General features: G+C 49.5%; 1 protein-coding gene across 1 annotated transcript; it reads right to left on the bottom strand.

The window, feature by feature from the left end:
• Positions 1-47: 47 nt before the first annotated feature.
• Positions 48-18,344, bottom strand: THAP8 (THAP domain containing 8). Its single transcript, XM_033225864.1, is given in 4 exon segments — positions 48-655; positions 3,990-4,385; positions 4,611-4,803; positions 18,123-18,344. Coding segments are annotated over 4 exon segments (825 nt in total). The 5' UTR covers positions 18,206-18,344; the 3' UTR covers positions 48-502.
• Positions 18,345-18,510: the final 166 nt, after the last annotated feature.

Raw genomic sequence — 18,510 nt, forward strand, 5'->3', positions numbered from 1 at the left:
AAGCCCAAACCGAATTTTTGTTGTCTTTATAGCACTCATCGCTTGCATTTGCAGTGTTCTCGTTTATTTGTTTACTAGTTCATCGTCTACTCAAGTAGAATGAGCACCATGAGAGCAGGGATTTTCCCAGCTGTGTTCACCATGGTATCATCAACTCAGTACCAGGCTTGGCAAAAAGCGTGGGGCTCCTAAGAACCAAGTATGATTCTCCCAAACAAACAACCCTTGCTCTGCTCTGAGGCTGTCGTACTGATTTGCAAAGATCTGAGTTGGGGGTGGCAGAAGCCTGGTACCCAGGGGATTGGGGGCTGATGACAGACTTGGGCCTAGGTCACCCCTAAGGTTCAAGACATCCCTAGGAGTGGAGTGGTAGAACCCAGGTCCTTGAGGAGGCACTGCTACTACCCAGGCATGGGTGGTGGGGCTGGGGCCAAGCCCATGTGTAATGTCTTTCCTCCTCCATCTTCTATCTTCTGTCCCTCAACATTGTCTGTCTTGATCCTTATGCACTGGGGGTTCGAGTGTCCAGGAGCTCCGGCTTGGCATCCACTGTGGCAGGTGCAGGGCCCTGTGCAAGGACCACTGCTATGTCAGGTCCTCCACAGATGATGGTGAAGGTTTGGGATTCCTCAGGTCCAAGGGTCTGGGCCGTTGTCTAAGGCAAAGGCAAAGAAGTGGTAGAGATGGGAACATTACGGAGCAAGTTGTGGGAGAGACAGACAGATATGGTGAGGAACAGGGAGGCAAAGGTAGGAGTGGGGTGTGTCAGGAAAGAGAGAGAGATGTGGGCAGAGATATGAGGAGACAGGAAAGCAGATGTGAGGGCCAAAGAGACATTCATGGGAAAGGAAAGAAGGGTAGGGAAATGGGAAGAGAAATGCGGGGAGACAGACACAGACACATGTAGAAAAAAGAGATGTGCAGGCAGACAGACGTACACACAGAGATGTGGGGGAGACAGAAAATATGCAGACGAAGAGAGACATAAGGAGGTGGGGAAACAGGTAGGGGACAGAGATGATGGGGAGAAAGACAATGAATGTTGGAGAGGGAGGAGATTGCAAGGTAGGGATAGATGAGTAGGAGACAGAGATTGGAATGATGGGAGAGGAGGCAGAGAGAGGCAGTCAGCTCAGGGGCTCTGGCAGGCTACACAAAGAGCCCCAGGCCTGAGTCTGAGCTCTGTCCCTGCCCCACTGTCCCTCTGTGCCCCAGGCCACAGTCTCAAACTTCAAGCCCCCAGAGGCAGCTACACTGTAGCTCCAGCCGACTGCTATCAACTGAGAATCCAAGCCCAGTGCTGCTAGATCTGCAGAGCCTTCGGGAAAGACCAGACCTTTTTTTTTTTTTTTTTTTTTTTGAGACAAGAGTCTCACAGTGTCACCCAAGCTGGAGTGCAGTAGCACAATCACAGCTCATTGAAGCCTTGACCTTCTGGGCTCAAGCAATACTCCCACTTCAGCCTCTCGAATAGCTAGAACCATAGGTGCAACACTTCGCTAATTTTTTGTATTTCTTGTAGAGACAGGGTTTCACCATGTTGCCTAGTCCCCTGGGCTCAAGTGATCTACCTGCCTCGGCCTCCCAAAGTGCTGGGATTACAGGCGTGAGCCACTGCACCCAGCCATTAGAAATTATTTTAAAGCACTGTGGAGGCCAAACAAAGTCTATCTGTGGGTCATGTCCAAACCACTGACTATCAATCTGAGACTCCTGGCTGGGCATGGCGGCTCATGCCCGAAATCCCAGCACTATAGGAGCCCAAGGTGGGCTGATTACCTAAGGTCAGGAGCTCAAGACCAGCCTGGACAACACGGCAAAATCCCATCTCCACTAAAAATACAAAACTTAGCTGGACATGGTGGCACATGCCTATAATCCCAGTTGCCTGGGAGGCTGAGACAGGAGAATTGCTTGAACCAGAGAGGCAGAGGTTGCAGTGAGCCGAGATCGCACCACTCCACTCCAGCCTGGGCAACAGAGTGAGACTCTGTCTCAAAAAAAAAAAAAAATCTGATACTCCTTAACTCCAGAGGTACTGTAGGGGCTCCTTCCTGAGCCCTGTCAGTGAGTCTAGCATTCAGAGCTCTGTGTGGGCACCTCTCTCATCCAGGCAGGGCTCTGAAAGCCATGGGGACTAGGCTGGGGACCTCAAGCTTGGCCCTGGGGTTTTGGACAGGAGAAAGCCTTGGTCAAACTGTGATTTTCAGAGACATAACACCCTTCCTCAACTTCCTCCCTCCCGCCCCCACACACAGACATAACACCCTTCCTCAACTTCCTCCCCTACACACACACACACCCAGCAGTAAGATACAGAGGCAAAAGGGATTCAATAGGGCCTGGAGAACACTATTACAGAGATTGCAAACTCCAGCTCTATAGGGGCCAGGCAGGAAGCTCTCACAGGCCTCTTCTGCAGCCAGACACCTGGGTTTGAATCCTGGCCCTGAAATTTATAGGCTGCCTGACTGTGGGTGCACTACTGGACTGCTCTGTGCCTCCATTTTTTCACCTGAAAGATGGAGACAACAGCAGTATTAAGATTATAATGAGGCTTTTGTTTGTTTGTTTTTTGAGATGGAGTCTTGCTCTTGTCGCCCATGCTGGAGTGCAATGGCACAGTCTTGGCTCACTGCAACCTCTGCCTCCCGGGTTCAAGCAATTCTCCTCCCTCAGCCTCCCGAGTAGCTGGGATTACAGGCACACGCCACCATGCCCAACTAATTTTTGTATTTTTAGTAGAGACGGGGTTTCTCTATGTCACCCAGGCTGGTCTCAAACTTCTGAACTCAAGCAATCTGCCTGCCTTGGCCTCCCAAAGTGCTGGGATTACGGGTACAAGCCACCGCACCCAGACTATAGTGAGTTCTTTGGTTGCGTTTTTTGTTGTTGTTGTTGTTGTTTTTCTGAGACAAGGTCTTGCTTGGTCACCTGGGCTAGAGTGCAGTGGTGCGATCTTGGCTCACTGCAGTCTCTGCCTCCTGGGCTCAAGAGATCTTCCTGCCTCAGGCTCCCAAGTAGCTGGGACCACAGGTGCCCACCACGTTAATTTTTGTATTTCAGTGAGACACAGTCTCACCATGTTGTCTAGGCTGGTCTTGAACTCCTAGGTTCAAGCAATCTGCCCACCTTGGCCTCCCAAAGTGCTAGGATTACAGACGTTAGCCACTGCGTTTTTTAAAAAATTAACCTTGTAGCGGTCAGGCACGGTGGCTCATGCCTGTAATCCCAGCATTTTGGGATGCCAAGGCAGGTGGATCACGAGGTGAGGACGTCGAGACCATCCTGGCTAACACGGTGAAACCCCGTCTGTAACAAAAATACAAAAAATTAGCTGGGTGTGGTGACGGGCACCTGTAGTCCCAGCTACTTGTGAGGCTAAGGCAGGAGAATTGCTTGAACCTGGGAGGCGGAGCTTGCAGTGAGCAGAGATCACGCCACTGCCACTGCACTCCAGCCTGAGCAACAGAGCGAGACTCCGTCTCAAAAAAAAAAAAAAAAAAAAAAAAAGAATAGAAAATAAAAGAAAAACAACCTTGTAGCTCCAGCTCAAAGGATCACAGTGAGTTTTCAACTCACTACGTTATAACTCTGTGTCTGGCAGACAGTAAGAGCTTCTCAAATATTAAGTATTTAGTATTAGTAAATGGAGCAATCATTACTCAGCTCCAACCAACAGTTGCTTGGCATTGTCAGGTTTTGTTTTTCAAGAAAACCTAGAAATTTGTTTTAATTTTCTGTAGAGACAGTGTCTTGCTATGTTGTCCAGGTTGGTCTCGAACTCCTGGCCTCCAGCAATCTTCCTGCCTTGGCCTCCCAAAGTGTTGGGATGACAGGCGTGAGCCACTGAGACTGGGCAAGCCAGAAATTTGGAAACACGGGTGAATGTTCTGATTTTTGAATAGGGGATCCTAGACAAAATGAAAACACACTGCAGGCCAGGCCAGCACCCATGGATAGGGCTGCCAGGCTGGGGTGCCACTCACCAGGCGCTGCAGACCCTGGCACGCCTGTGCCAGCAGCCTCTCCCCATGCAGCTGCTGTGCCAGCCGTTCCAGCGCCTGCAGCTGCGCCTGGTGCCGCTCCTGGCACCGTTGCAGCCTCCGCACTCAGCATTGCAGTGCTCCCAGCACTGAGCCCAGCCCGGTCCGGGCCTGTTGGGCAGGGACTTCAGGTTGTGACCCCTCGGGAGTGGCCACAGGGGCCAGAGGGGTCAGGAGCACGGTGGCCACAGTCTCGGGGCTCCCCGATGTGGGGTCCAGCACCACTATGCGCACTGGGCCAGAGACTGTGATGGCAGGGCCCTGGGACAGGGGCGTATTCTCCTGCAGGGGAGGTGGTGGCGAGACTGGCTTCTGGGTGTGTCGGGTCCTCTGCTGACGCTGGAAGACAAGGCACAGGGTGCAGGGGTGCCATGGCCAGACTTCAACTCAGGAGGAAAAGGATTGAGGGTCTGTTTACAAGGGGGACTGGCCTAGGTAAGGCCAGACCTCAGGGAGGAAGTGTCGTCAGGAGGGGAGGGCCAAAGGTCAGACTCAAGGAGGGACTTCCCTTAGGAGGGGAGGTCTGGGGGTCGGATTCCAGCAGCAGGACCTCCTGGCGCTCACCTTGGCAGGTGGTGCCCGGGAGAAGATGGAGGGCACTGCATCAGGCCGCAGGTAGCGCACACCCCAGCGCCACTGGAAGCAGGAGGGCGTGAAGTGCTCACTGCACAAATGCTGGTGGCAGTTGGGCACCCAGTGCTCACGGCCCATGTGCCGCAGCCAGGCCTGCAGCCGGGGACCATCCTTCAGTGGGAACCTGCACGGGTGGTTGGGGGGCTGGGTCAGTGTTACGAGGTTTAGACTCATCCCTCCCAGAGGATACCCACCCTGGAGGTCTCTGGGCTCCAAGCCTGTGCCTCCCTAGGGCCAGGAAGTAGACCAGTCTTGTGCCCAGGCTTTCTCTATCTCATACACACAACTACAACCCTTTCTTCAGCTTCATCTTTTAGTAATATTATTTTGTGAGATGGGGTTTTGCACTTGTCACCCAGGCTGGAGTGCAATGGCACGATCTTGGCTCACTACAACCTCCGCCACCTGGGTTCAAGCGATTCTTCTGCCTCAGCCTCCCGAGTAGCTGGGACTACAGGCGCGCACCACCACGCCCAGTTAATTTTTGTATTTTTAGTAGAGACGAGGTTGCATCATGTTGGCCGGGCTGGTCTCGAACTCCTGACCTCAGGTGATCCACCCACCTTGGGCTCCCAAAGTGCTGGGATTATAGGCATGAGCCACCATGCCTGGCCTTTGTTATTATTATTATTAATTTGAAAGCCCCACCTTTTAAACACCCAACATCAGCCCACCTCTGCCCCCTCCACTGCCCCTCCTTCTAGCCTCCTTCCTGTTCTACCTGCCCACAGCCCCGCCCCTCCACTCCCAATTTGTTCTCCCACATCAACTTGTTGGAGCAGTTTATAAAATCAGACATTTACGATGTGGGAGTTCGTGCAGCCAAGTGAAAACATTTCTTCTACAAACGTATAACATGGAGGTGTGGGGTTTCTGGATTAAGAGAGATTTAAGAAACATCAGCACAAAGGCAGGATGTGGACCTCGCCTACAACAAACAATTCAGTAAAAAGACATTTTAAGATAATTGGGGAAAACTGAACATGAACTGAGTAAAAGATAATTATAAGAAACCAGTCGGGCATGGCGGTTCATGCCTGTAATCCCAGCACTTTGGGAGGATGCCGAGGTGGGAGGATCGCTTGAGCCCAGGAGTTCGAGACCAGCCTGGGCAACATAGGGAGACCTCGACTGTACAAAAAAAAAAAAATTAGCCATGTATGGTGGCACATGCCTGTGGTCCCAGCTACTCGGGAGGCTGAAGTAGGAGGGTCACCTGAGCCTAGGAAGCAGAGGTTGCAGTGAGCCGAGATTGCACCACCGTACTCCAGCCTGGGTGACAGAGCCAGACCTTGTCTCAAAAAAAAAGAAAAAAAAATTCATTTTGCTAGGTGTGATAACTGTATTGGTTTATATTTCTGAAACAGTCTTCTGTTAGAAAATCAGTCTGAAATAATTATGGATAAAAGATCTGAGGTTGGGATTTACTTTAAAATAGGGCAGGACAAAAACTTAGAGGTGTGGGCAGGGCAGTAAAGAAGATTGGCAAAGTGTTGATAACTAGTGACACAGTGATGGATCCTGAGGGCTCTACTTTTTGTGTATGCTTGAAAACACCCACTAACAAGTCTTTAAACAACTCAACAACAACAATAAAACACAAATAACCTGATTCAAAAATGGGCAAAGGACTTGAATAGACATTTCGCCAAAGACATACAAATGGCCAATAAGCACATGAAAAGATACTTGACATCGCTAATCATTAGGAAAATGCAGTATCAGAACCCTGATGAAATATCATCTGACAAACAGCAGAACAGCTCCTACTGAACAACAACAAAAAAGAGGCCGGGCATGGTGGCTCATGTCTGTAATCCCAGCACTTTGGGAGGCTGAGGCGGGAGGAACTCCTGAAGGCAGTAGTCCAAGACCATCCTGGGCAATGTAGCAAGACCTTGTCTCTACAAAAAAATATTTTTTAAATTAGCTGGGTGTGGCGATGTGCATCTATAGTCCTATCTACTTAGGAGGCAATGTGGGAGGACTGCTTAAGCTCTGGAGTTTGAATGCTGCAGTGAGCTATGATCATACTACCACATTCCAGCCTGGGAGATGGAGGAGGAGGGGAAGGGGGAGGAAGAGGGGAAGGGGGAGGGGGCAAGAGGGGGAGGAAGAGGAGGAGAAGAAAAGTGTGTGTCAGGATGTCGAGAAACTGCTGGAACTCTGGTACACTGCTGGGAATGCAAAATGGTGCTGCCACTGTGGAAAACAATATGGCAGTTCCTCAAACATTGAAAAATAGAATTACCATATGACCCAGCAATCCACTTCTGCTTATATATCTGAAAGAACCGAAAACAGGGTCTCAGAGAGATATTTGCACACCTGCGTTCGTAGCAACATAAATCAGGCCTGGCATGGTGGCTCATGCCTGTAGTCCCAGCACTTTGGGAAGCTGAGGCAGGCGGATTGCTCGAGTCCAGGTGTTCAAGACCAGCCTGGACAACAGGTGAAATCTTTTCTCTACAAAAAATACAAAAATTGGCCGGGCGCGGTGGCTCAAGCCTGTAATCCCAGCACTTTGGGAGGCCGAGACGGGCGGATCACGAGGTCAGGAGATCGAGACTATCCTGGCTAACACGGTGAAACCCCGTCTCTACTAAAAATACAAAAAAAACTAGCCGGGCGAGGTGGCGCGCGCCTGTAGTCCCAGCTACTTGGGAGGCTGAGGCAGGAGAATGGCGTAAACCCGGGAGGCGGAGCTTGCAGTGAGCTGAGATCGGGCCACTGCACTCCAGTCCGGGCGACAGAGCGAGACTCTGCCTCAAAAAAAAAAAAAAAAAAAAAAATACAAAAATTAGCCAGATGTGGTGGTGTGTGCCTAGAGGCCCAGCTACTCAGGAAGCTGAGGTGGGAGGAATGCTTGAGCCCAGGAGGTTAAGGCTACAGTGAGCCATGATCACATTATTGCACTCTAACCTGGGCAAAAGAGTGACAGGCTGTCTCAAAAACAAACAAACAAACAGATGGACAGAAACATAGCAGCATAAATCACAACAGCCAAAAGGTGGAAGTGTCTATCAACAGATACATGGATAAGAAAAATGTTGCATATACATACAATGGAATTTCATTTGGTCTTTTTTTTTTTTTTTTTTTTTTGAGGCGGAGTCTCCCTCTGTCGCCCGGACTGGAGTGCAGTGGCCAGATCTCAGCTCACTGCAAGCTCCGCCTCCCGGGTTTACACCATTCTCCTGCCTCAGCCTCCCGAGTAGCTGGAACTACAGGCTCCCGCCACCTCGCCCAGCTAGTTTTTGTATCTTTAGTAGAGACGGGGTTTCACCGTGTTAGCCAGGATGGTCTCGATCTCCTGACCTCATGATCCACCCGTCTCGGCCTCCCAAATTGCTGGGATTACAGGCTTGAGCCACCGCGCCCGGCCGGTCTTTTTTTTTTGGAGATGGAGTCTCACTCTGTCACCCAGGCTGGAGTGCCACGGCGCAACATCGGCACACTGCAACCTCCGCCTCCTGGGTTCAAGTGATTCTCCTGCCTCAGCCTCCTGGGTAGCTGGGATTACAGGCTCCTGCCACCATGCCCAGCTGGCTTGCTTATTTATTTATTCATTTATTTATTTTGGCGATGGAATCTCACTCTGTCGCCCAGGATGGAATGCAGTGGCGTGATCTCACCTCACTGCAACCTCCGCCCCCTGGGTTCAAGCAACTCTCCTGCCTCAGCCTCCAGAGTAGCTGGGATTATAGGCCCCTGCCACCGTACCTGGCTATTCTTGTATTTTTAGTAGAGACGGAGTTTCACCATGTTGGCCAGGCTGGTCTGGAACTCGTGTCCTTAGGTGATCCACCCACCTCGGCCTCCCAAAGTGCTGGGATTGCAGGTGTGAGCCACTGCACCCAGCCTGGAATTTTATTTAGTCTTGATCTGACACATGCAACAACACAGATAAATTCTGAGGGCCATTAGGGTAAGTGAAAAAAGCCAGTCAAATACTGACGATTCCACTTACATGAGGCAGAACAGTCAAATTCCTAGAGACAGACAATGGAATGTTGGTTGCCAAAAGCTTGGTGGAGAGGGAAAGAGGGAATTGTCCAATGGGGATAGAGTGTTTTAGGAGAGGAAGAAGTTCTGGAGATTGGTTATATAACAGTGTGAATATCCTTAACATTAGTGAATTGTACACTTAAAAATGATCAAGATGGTAGATTTTATGTGTATTTTGCCACAATTAAAAATAATTTTAATAGGCCAGACACAGTGGCTCATGCCTGTAATCCCAGCACTTTGGGAGGCCGAGGTGGGCAGATCACTTGTGGTCAGACCTCAAGTGATTTTGAATTCAAGTTCAAGACCCGCCTGGCCAACATGGTGAAACCCCCGTCTCTACCAAAATTACAAAAATTAGCCAGGCCTAGTGGCGTGTCCCTGTAATCCCAGCTACTTGGGAGGCTGAGGCAGGAGAATTACTTGAACCTGGGAGGTGGAGGTTGCAGTGAGCCGAGATCACACCACTGCACTCCAACCTGGGCGACAGAGCAAGACTCCATCTCAAAAAAAAAAAAAAAATTGTTTTAAGTTTAAAAAATAAGCTTTCTCAGTGGTTGTGGGTGGGGATTATCTGATGAGGGACCCTCTAAAGGTGCCCCACTTCTCCGGTTTCCTGGTGCCACTTGTTCCCAGCATCTGCTCTTGCCCTCTTAGATGTTAACACGCTCTCTATTTAGACCTGGGCTCAAGGCTACCCATAATAAAGATCTCCTTTTCCAGTCTTATTTGCAGCCGGGGTGGCCACATGATCAAGTGCTGGCCAGTCTGTCCTTAGCAGCTGCCAGAAACTGTGAGACTGTAAATGTTTATTTCAAGCTGGTAAAGTTGGGGATCGTTTGTTATATAGCATTAGATAACTAAGACACGGCCGGGCGCGGTGGCTCAAGCCTGTAATCCCAGCACTTTGGGAGGCCAAGACGGGCAGATTACGAGGTCAGGAGATCGAGACCATCCTGGCTAACCCTGTGAAACCCCGTCTCTACTAAAAAATACAAAAAACTAGCCAGGCGAGGTGGCGGGTGCCTGTAGTCCCAGCTACTCGGGAGGCTGAGGCAGGAGAATGGTGTAAACCCGGGAGGCGGAGCTTGCAGTGAGCTGAGATCTGGTCACTGCACTCCAGCCCAGGCGACAGAGCGAGACTCCGTCTCAAAAAAAAAAAAAAAAAAAAAAAAAAAAGATAACTAAGACACATCTCATGCACATCCCATCTTCACAATGTTTTCCATATCTGTGATATTACTGATTTCATACTTTTCTTAAAACTAACCAATTTTAAGTATTAAACAAAGATACTTAAAAGAGAAACTTTACACCACAATTGAAAATGGAAAATCAGTATCAATTCCATAAACAAAAGCTAACCATAAAAACATCAGATGCCATTACCTACTGAGGGCTATGAGCCTGAGGCCCTGCCCTTCTTCCCTCCCCTCCCCTCCCCCTCCCCTTCCCCTTCCTTCCCCTCCCCTCCCCTTCCCTTCCCTTCCCTTCCCTCTTCCCTTTCCTTTCCTTTCCTTCCTTCTTTTCTTTTTTTTTGAGACAGGGTCTTGCTCTCTTGCCCGGGCTAAAGTGCAGTGGCATGATCACAGCTCACTGTATCCCTGAACTGCTAGGCCCAAGTGATCCTCCCACTTCAGCCTCCAGAGTACCTGGGACTATAGGGATGTGCCACCACACCTGGCTAATTTAAAAGTTATTTTTAGATAGAGAGAGGTCTCACTGTGTTGTCCAGACTGGTCTCCAACTCCTGGGCTGAAGTGATCCTCCCACCTTGGCCTCCCAAAGTGCTGCAATTATAGGCAGGAGCAAACGCACCCCACCTCTGCTCTCTCTTTGTTGAAAAGAAAGATTAATGAGTGCTAGAGAATCAGGGACAAAATTCCTACAGGAGATAGGGTAAATAAACATAGGCACATCCACACAAAAGAATACGATGCAGCTATAAAACAGAATGTAGAGGCACTCTGTGAACTGACATACTATTGTCAGGCACATATTATGTGAAAAAAAGGAAGGTTCTAAATAGACTATCTCAGCTTTTAGTCATTGTGGTAGCCCCCAAAAGCTATCCATGTCCTAATTCCTGGAAACTGTGACTATTACTTTATTACTTTATTTATTTATTTAGAGACAGGGTTTTGCTGTCACCCAGGTTGGAGTGCAGTGGTGTGATCTCGGTTCCTGCGGCATCAAACTCCCCAGGATCAGGCAATCCTCCCACCTCAGCCTCCTAAGAAGCTGGGACTACAGGCATGTGCCACACGCCCGGCTAATTTCTATATATTTTTTAGAGATGGGGTTTTGCCTTGTTGCCCAGGCTGGTCTCAAACTCCTGGGCTCAAGCAATCCTCCCACCTTGGCCTCCCAACGTGCTGAAATTACAGGCATGAACCACCGTGCCAGGCCTCAATATTACCTTATATGACAAAAGATGTGACTAAGTTAAGGATCTTGAGATGAGGAGATTATCCTGGGTCATCCGGGTTGGCCCTAAATGCCACTACAAGTATCCTCATAAGAGGGAGGAGAAGATATTACCACAGAAAAGAAGAGAGGGCAATGCAACCATGGAGGCAGAGCCTGGAGAGATGTGGCCACAAGCCAAGGACTGCCTGCAGCCACCAGGAACCAGAACAAGCAAAGAAGAGATTCTCCCCCAGAACCTCCAGTGGAGTACAGCCCTGCCGACACCTTGGTTTTGGCCCAGGAGAGCCGATTTGGCCTCCTGGCCTCCAGAACTGTTAGAAAATAATTTGTCTTGTTTTAAGCCACCAAGTTGGTAACAAGCAGTATGGGAAACTAATAGTGTAATAAAGGGAGAAATAAGAACGTCTTTCACATTTGCTGGTATTTGAAACCATGGTGATGTGGTTTGGCTCTGTGTCCCCACCCAAATCTCATCTTGAACTGTAATCCCCATGTGTCAAGGGAGGGACATGATGGGAGGTGACTGGTCATGGGGGATGTTTCCCCCATGCTGTTCCCATGATACTGAGTGAGTTCTCATGAGATCTGATGTTTTAAAAGTGGCAGTTCCCCTCTTGCTCTCTTTCTCTCCTGCCTCCATGTAAGATGTTTGCTTCCCCTTTCCCTTCCACCATGATTGTAAGTTTCCGGAGGCCTCCTCAGCCATTCAGAATGGTGAGTCCATTAAACCTCTTTCCTTTATGAATTACCCAGTCTCAGACAGTTGTTTATAGTAGTGTGAGAACAGACTAATACACATAGGAAGGACACACAAGAAACTAAAGAGGCTCCCAGTGGGGAGGAGGTGGATGGGATGAACGGAGATGGGGAGAGCCAAGACTTCTCAGACAAAGGCAGATGGAGGTGGAGGGGGCGGGCAGCTGGCGAAAGAGCACAGAAAGGCTGACTCAGAGAAGAGCAGTGGCACCCAGAGAGCAGAACCCCAGGGCACACAGCCAGGGAGTCTGGCTGCTGCAGTCAGCTTCCCTCTAAGATCCCAATGTTCTCAGTGGCCCCATTCTTCCTGGACACAAACATGAGATCTATTGCAACAGCATTCCCCATTCTTATTGCCACCATCTCCCAGGCAGAATCTGCCAATGGACTACTCATATCTACTCTCTGCCATTTCCTTACTAACGTAACTCCAACCTTCTTTGAGGCCATAATGTGTCCTGCTAAAAGACTACGTTTCCCAGGATCCTTTGCAGCTGGGTGGGGCCATGTGACTACCTTCTGGCCAGTGAATGCTTTAGTGTTGTTTGGGACCTCTGGGATGGTGCCTTAAACGGAAGGGATGATCAACGGGATTCAGCAGCTCAAAGAGGAAAGGAAGAAAGTCAATATCCTAAGAAACATCTCCTTAATTGGTCTTTCTCTTGTTCCTCTGGATAGCAGCATTTATAATGGGCAATATTGCTTTCTAAAAAACTACCTTAAGCAGACAGCAAGTGTTCTCCTTTGAATGCAGTCAAATGCTCTACCACTGAGCTATACCTCCATGTTCCCCTTTGTATAAACTATTTTAGTCTTGCTGGTCATCTTCTCCAGAGTATGGGGTGGCATATACTGCTAGAAGTCCTTTTTTTCTTTCTTACTAATATAACTCAAAATTTATTCAGGCTGATTAAATGCCCAGCTAAAAGACCACAATTCCCAGCCTCTTTTCCAGTTGGGGGTGACCAGTGATGAAAAGGTGCCATTGAATGGGGTTTCTGGGAAGGCCTTATAAAGGGAGTTGATTCAGTTTAGACCTGAACGCTTTTTGCTCTTTCTCCCTTCCCTTTTCCTCCTATAAGGAATGGTAGCAATGGTGGCTAGGGCACTGGCAGCCACCTTGAATGGAAGCCACAGGCTAAGGATGACAGAGCAGAAAGAGGCCAGGCACGGTGGCTCACACCTGTAATTCCAACACTTTGAAGGCCAAGGTGGGAGGATCATTTGAGGTCAGGTGTTTGAGACCAGCCTGGCCAACATGGCAAAACCCTATATCTACTAAAAATACAAAAATTAGCTGGGTATGGTGGCACGCAGCTGTAATTCTGTAATTCCAGCTACTTGGGTGGCTGAGGCATGAGAATCCCTCAAACCCGGGGATGTGGAAGTTGCAGTGAGCTGAGACCGTGCCACTGCATTCCAGCTTGGGTGACAGAATGAGACTTTCAAAAAAAAAAAGGAAAGAAAGAAAGAGAGAAAGAGAGATAGGACCCTCATTTCTGATGACTGTGGAACTACTATCCCAGTGCTGGTTTGCCAACCTCTGTAATTGGTCTATATGAGGGAAAATAAACCCTGTAATAGACTGTATTACTGTTCAGAATGTCTGCTGCCTCCCTCCACATGAGGATTTCACATGCCCACTCCATTGACTTGAGGCTTGCTATATACTTGCTCCAGTCAAAGAATGCCAGTGAAAGTGACATGGGCCTCTTCTAAATATAAAATTGACCAAGAGCCAGCAGATGATTCACTCCACTTCTCTTTTCCTCCTCCCGCAAGAACAGCAATATTCCAAATAGGGACAGTTTCTTCAGCCTGAGACCCCAATTAAGATACTGTAGAGTAGGACCACAAATGACCTGCAAAGGACATAGTGTGAGCAAGAAATACACCTTTGGGCCAGGTGTGGTGATTCATGCCTGTAATCCCAGCACTCTGGGAGGCCAAAGCAGGAGGACTGATTGAGCCCAGGAGTTCCAGCCTGGGCAACACAGTGAGACTTCATTTTTTTTTTTTTTGAGATGGAGTTTCGCGCTTGTTGCCTAGGCTGGAGTGCAGTGGCACGATCTCGGCTCACTGCAACCTCTGCCTCCCAGGTTCAAGCGATTCTCTTGCCTCAGCCTCCCGAGTAGCTGGGATTACAGGCACCTACCACCACACTCGGCTAATTTTTTGTATTTTTAGTAGAAACGGGGCTTTTTTTTTTTGGAGATGGAGTCGCTCTGTCATCCAGCCTGGAGTGCAGTGGCATGATCTTGGCTCACTGCCACAATCTTGGCTCACTGCAACCTCCGCCTCCCAAGTTCACGCGATTCTCCCATCTCAGCCTCCTGAGTAGCTGGGATTACAGGCACGTGCCACCACACCTGGCTAATTTTTTTTTTTTTTTTTTTTTGAGACGGAGTCTGGCTGTGTTGCCCAGGCTGGAGTGCAGTGGCTGGATCTCAGCTCACTGCAAGCTCCGCCTCCCGGGTTTACCCCAATTTCCTGCCTCAGCCTCCCGAGTAGCTGGGATTACAGGCGCCCGCCACCTCGCCCGGCTCGCTAATTTTTGTATTTTTAGTAGAAATGGGGTTTCACCATGTTGGCCAGGCTGGTCTCGAACTCCTGACCTCAGGTGATTCCAAAGTGCTGGGATTACAGGCGTGAGCCACCACGCCCAGCTCAATGGGACTTCATTTCTACAAAACTTAGAGAAATTTGCCTGACAAGGTGGTGTCTGCCTGTAGTCCCAGCTACTCAGGAGGCTGAGGTGGGAGGACTGCTTGAGCCCAGGAGTTTGAGGCTGCGGTGAACCATGATGGTGCTGCACTCTAACCCAGGTGATAGAGATCCCTTCTTAAAACAACAACAACAACAAAACAAAACAACAATAAAAAACACCTTTGTTGTAGTAAGCCACTGAGATTTGAGAAGTTTGTTCGTGCAGCATAACTTAACTACACTGATTCCTATAGACCCCATAATTTGTTTAATCAACTCTTATTGCAGGACTTTGTTACTACCAAGCAGATATAATTCTAAATGATAGGTCCCCCATAAGAGATGACTCCATTGCCACTGTCCCTGAAAGGGCCTAAGACAGAGCTAATGAAAGCTAGCCAGGCATGGTGGTGCATGTCTATAGTCCCAGCTACTCAGGAGGCTGAAATGGAGCTGGTCTGAGTGTTGTGGGTTATTGCTAAGTGATTTAACATTGTTTCCCCACACAACCATGCTTGACTAGCATAAAAATAAAATGAAACATGAAGAAAAAAAAAAAAAAAAACAAAGGAGGCTGAGATGGGAGGAATGCTTGAGCCTGGGAGGTCGAAGCTGCAGTGAGCCATGATCGCACCACTGTATTCCAGTCTGGGTGACAAAGCAAGATCATGTTTCAAAAAAGAGAGAGCGGGAGAGTGAACTAATGAGTGTTCCCTTTGGCTGCCAAGCAGGATTTCAAGTTATTTCCTGGCAGCCACTTCCCTCAACGTGTCTCATCTTATCTCTCACCTGGCATCCATGCCCTCTCCTAAGCCTCTTTTGGAAACTGCTTTTCATCTAACTCTTAACTGAGTGGCTTCTGCATGGCTGACTCAGGGGTAGGCCCTGAGGTGTAAATGGGTTAGTCACTATTGGGTGCCAATGAAGACATGAAGTGATTTTCATACAGTCATCTGGCTGCTGTATACAGTCGTCATCATTCCCCCTTATTATTACCTACAAAGCACTTAGAACAGTGTCTGGCATAAGGTAAATACTCTCTAAGTAACTACTGTTGTTGTTATGAGTGAGGTAAGAGTGGAAACAGGGGCTGGGCATGGTTGCTCATGCCTGTAATCCCAGTACTTTGGGAGGCCAAGGTGAGTGGATCACCTGTGGTCAGGAGTTCGAGACCCACCTGGCCAACATGGTGAAACTCCACCTCTACTAAGAATACAAAGAATTGGCTGGGTGTCGTGGTGTGCACCTGTGGTCCCAGCTACTCGGGAGGCTAAGATAGGAGAATCGCTTGAACCTGGGAGGCAGAGGTTGCAGTGAGCCGAGATCATACCACTGTACTCCAGCCTGGGTGGCAGAGCAAGACCCTGTCTCAAAAAAAAAAAAAAAAGATGATGGCAGCCTGGACTACGTGACCACAGTGGATGTAATGAGAAGTAGTCTGGGAATGTGTTTTCCCTATTTCTTATTTATTTATTTTGAGACAAGGTCTCACACAGTTGCCAAGGCTAGAATACAGTGGCGTGATCACAGCTCACTACAGCCTTGGCCTCCTGGGCTCGTGATTCTCTACCTCAGTGTCCAGTGTAGCTGGAACTACAGGCGTGCACCACCATGTCCGGCTAATTTTTACATTTTGTAGAGATGGGGTTTTGCCATGTTGCCCAGGCTGGTCTCGAATTGCTGGGCTCAAGCAATCCTCCTGCCTCAACTTCCCAAAATGCTGGGATTACAGGTGTGAGCCAGCATGTCCAGCCTATCTTTTCTTATTTCTTAATGATTTATTTGGGACTTTCTCATTTGTGTTTATAACTGTCTTGTCAAGGTGTTAGAGATTTTGTTGTGCTTGTTGCAGGATGGAGACATGTCTTGAGGGTAGAGCCAAAGGGCGGGTTAATGGACTAGCAGTGGATGAAAAGGAAGGATCATGGGTAACTCCCAGGTCACGTACTCAGTTCCTCAATGTTTGACCCTCACCTATCCATGAGCTCTGTCATGGCAGAAACAAGATCTGTCAGGGTTCTTTGTGTCCAGCAGGGGCTTACTTGCTTCTCCAAGAAATACTCAAAAAGTTGCTGAATTAATCAACAGCTGCCAGAGTCATATACAGGCTTAAAGTCCCCCCGGATCCCTTTGGCCCTATACCAGGGTCCCTCAAAGGATCCATGAGACATGGACTGCTGGCTTTCCTGGAGAGCCCATCTGAAATGCATTCATCAAATCCACCCAACAGATTTTTACTAAGCACCTACTATGTGCCAGGAACTGTTCTAGAGGTTGGAGACACAAACAAGAGGAAACAAGAAAGACAAAGAAAGACAAAACCTCTGGCTTGATTGAGGTGACATTCTAGTGGGGGAGATATGGAATGCATACATCAAAAATGCGATATGCAGACAGTGATGTGTTAAAGGGAAAAATAAAGCAGGAGACAGAGAGAATCGTGTGTGTGTTTCGGTGTCAGTTACAGTTTTCCATAGGGTGGTAGTGATAAAGGCAAGAGTTTTGTTTTTTTTTATTTTTTTTATTTTATTTTTTTATTTTATTTTATTTTTTTTTTGAGACGGAGTCTCGCTCTGTCGCCCAGGCTGGAGTGCAGTGGCCGGATCTCAGCTCACTGCAAGCTCCGCCTCCTGGGTTTACGCCATTCTCCTGCCTCAGCCTCCCAAGTAGCTGGGACTACAGGCGCCCGCCAACTCGCCCGGCTAGTTTTTTGTATTTTTTAGTAGAGACGGGGTTTCGCCGTGTTAGCCAGGATGGTCTCGATCTCCTGACCTCGCGATCCACCCGTCTCGGCCTCCCAAAGTGCTGGGATTACAGGCTTGAGCCACCGCGCCCGGCCAAAGGCAAGAGTTTTGAAATCAGAGGGAATGGCACAGGCAAAGTCCCCAGGGCAGTAACAAGCCTGCCATGCTACAGGAACATGGAAGTAGGCCAGTGTCACTGGAGTGAAGGGCAGGAGGAAAGAGATGAAGTCACACTGGTATCAGGGAACCAGCTCTGTAGGACTTTGCAGGCCTGCTTTCTACCTGCTCCAGCCTCACTTTATTTTTTACAGTGAGGTGGGAGTCAGGGAAGGGATCTGGGCAGAGGAGGGCGCTGATCTGACTCAGGTGTTCACAGGCTCCCTCTGGCTGCAATCAGGGAACTACTAAGATAGGACAGACTGGAAGGTTTTGGGGGAGACGCGATCACAAGCTCAGTTTCGGATGCTCTGAGTTTCAGATGGCTCAAATGCGTGGGGAGGGCAAGTGGGCATCTGCAGGCTCTTACAGAGCCTGCACCGACTTCACTTTTTACATCCGTTTCCCTCTTCGGCTCGCTTCGTTCGCTACCTGTAGTTAATCGCCTACTCCTGATGTTTCCCACGCCAGCACGTTTGCAGGTGCAGTGGACACTGCCGGGAAGGCCATCTCCTCACGGTTTAACCCCACTTCCTAACACCCTCAAGGGAGACCAGAAGCCCCCGCACAGCTTCACTAAAGCTCGGGCCCCGCCCCTCCCCGGGTCCCGCCTCCCTCAAGCCCCGCCCCGCGCTGCGCTCACTTGTAGAAGCTCACAGGGCAGTTGTCTGCGCCCAAACGGCCCGCAGTGTTGGAGCAGTTCGGCGCCCTGCAGTACTTAGGCATGGCTGTCCAGCCCCGTTGAGTTTTGCCGGGTCAGCAGCTGCACTTTGGTTCTCGCGGAGCGCCGCCGAACCCCGCCCCGCCCGCGCGCTCACCTCCTGCCTCACGTGACGTCCGTGGGGACTCGTCACGTGCCGGGGAGAGCGCTGAGAGCGCCTGCCTACTAGGCGCCCCTCCAGTGCCACAGTCACGCCCTCGTCACGTAGCGAATTGGCTATAGCGAGAACTGTGCGCCTGCGCAAAGCCTGCCTTTCGCCACCCGACTTTCATCACGTGCTGATGAGAGGGGCGGCGTCACGTCGTTTCTG

This window comes from Trachypithecus francoisi, unplaced genomic scaffold (genome assembly GCF_009764315.1).
Source record: "Trachypithecus francoisi isolate TF-2019V2 unplaced genomic scaffold, Tfra_2.0 Lachesis_group12, whole genome shotgun sequence".
NCBI classification, from domain to species: Eukaryota; Metazoa; Chordata; class Mammalia; order Primates; family Cercopithecidae; genus Trachypithecus; species Trachypithecus francoisi.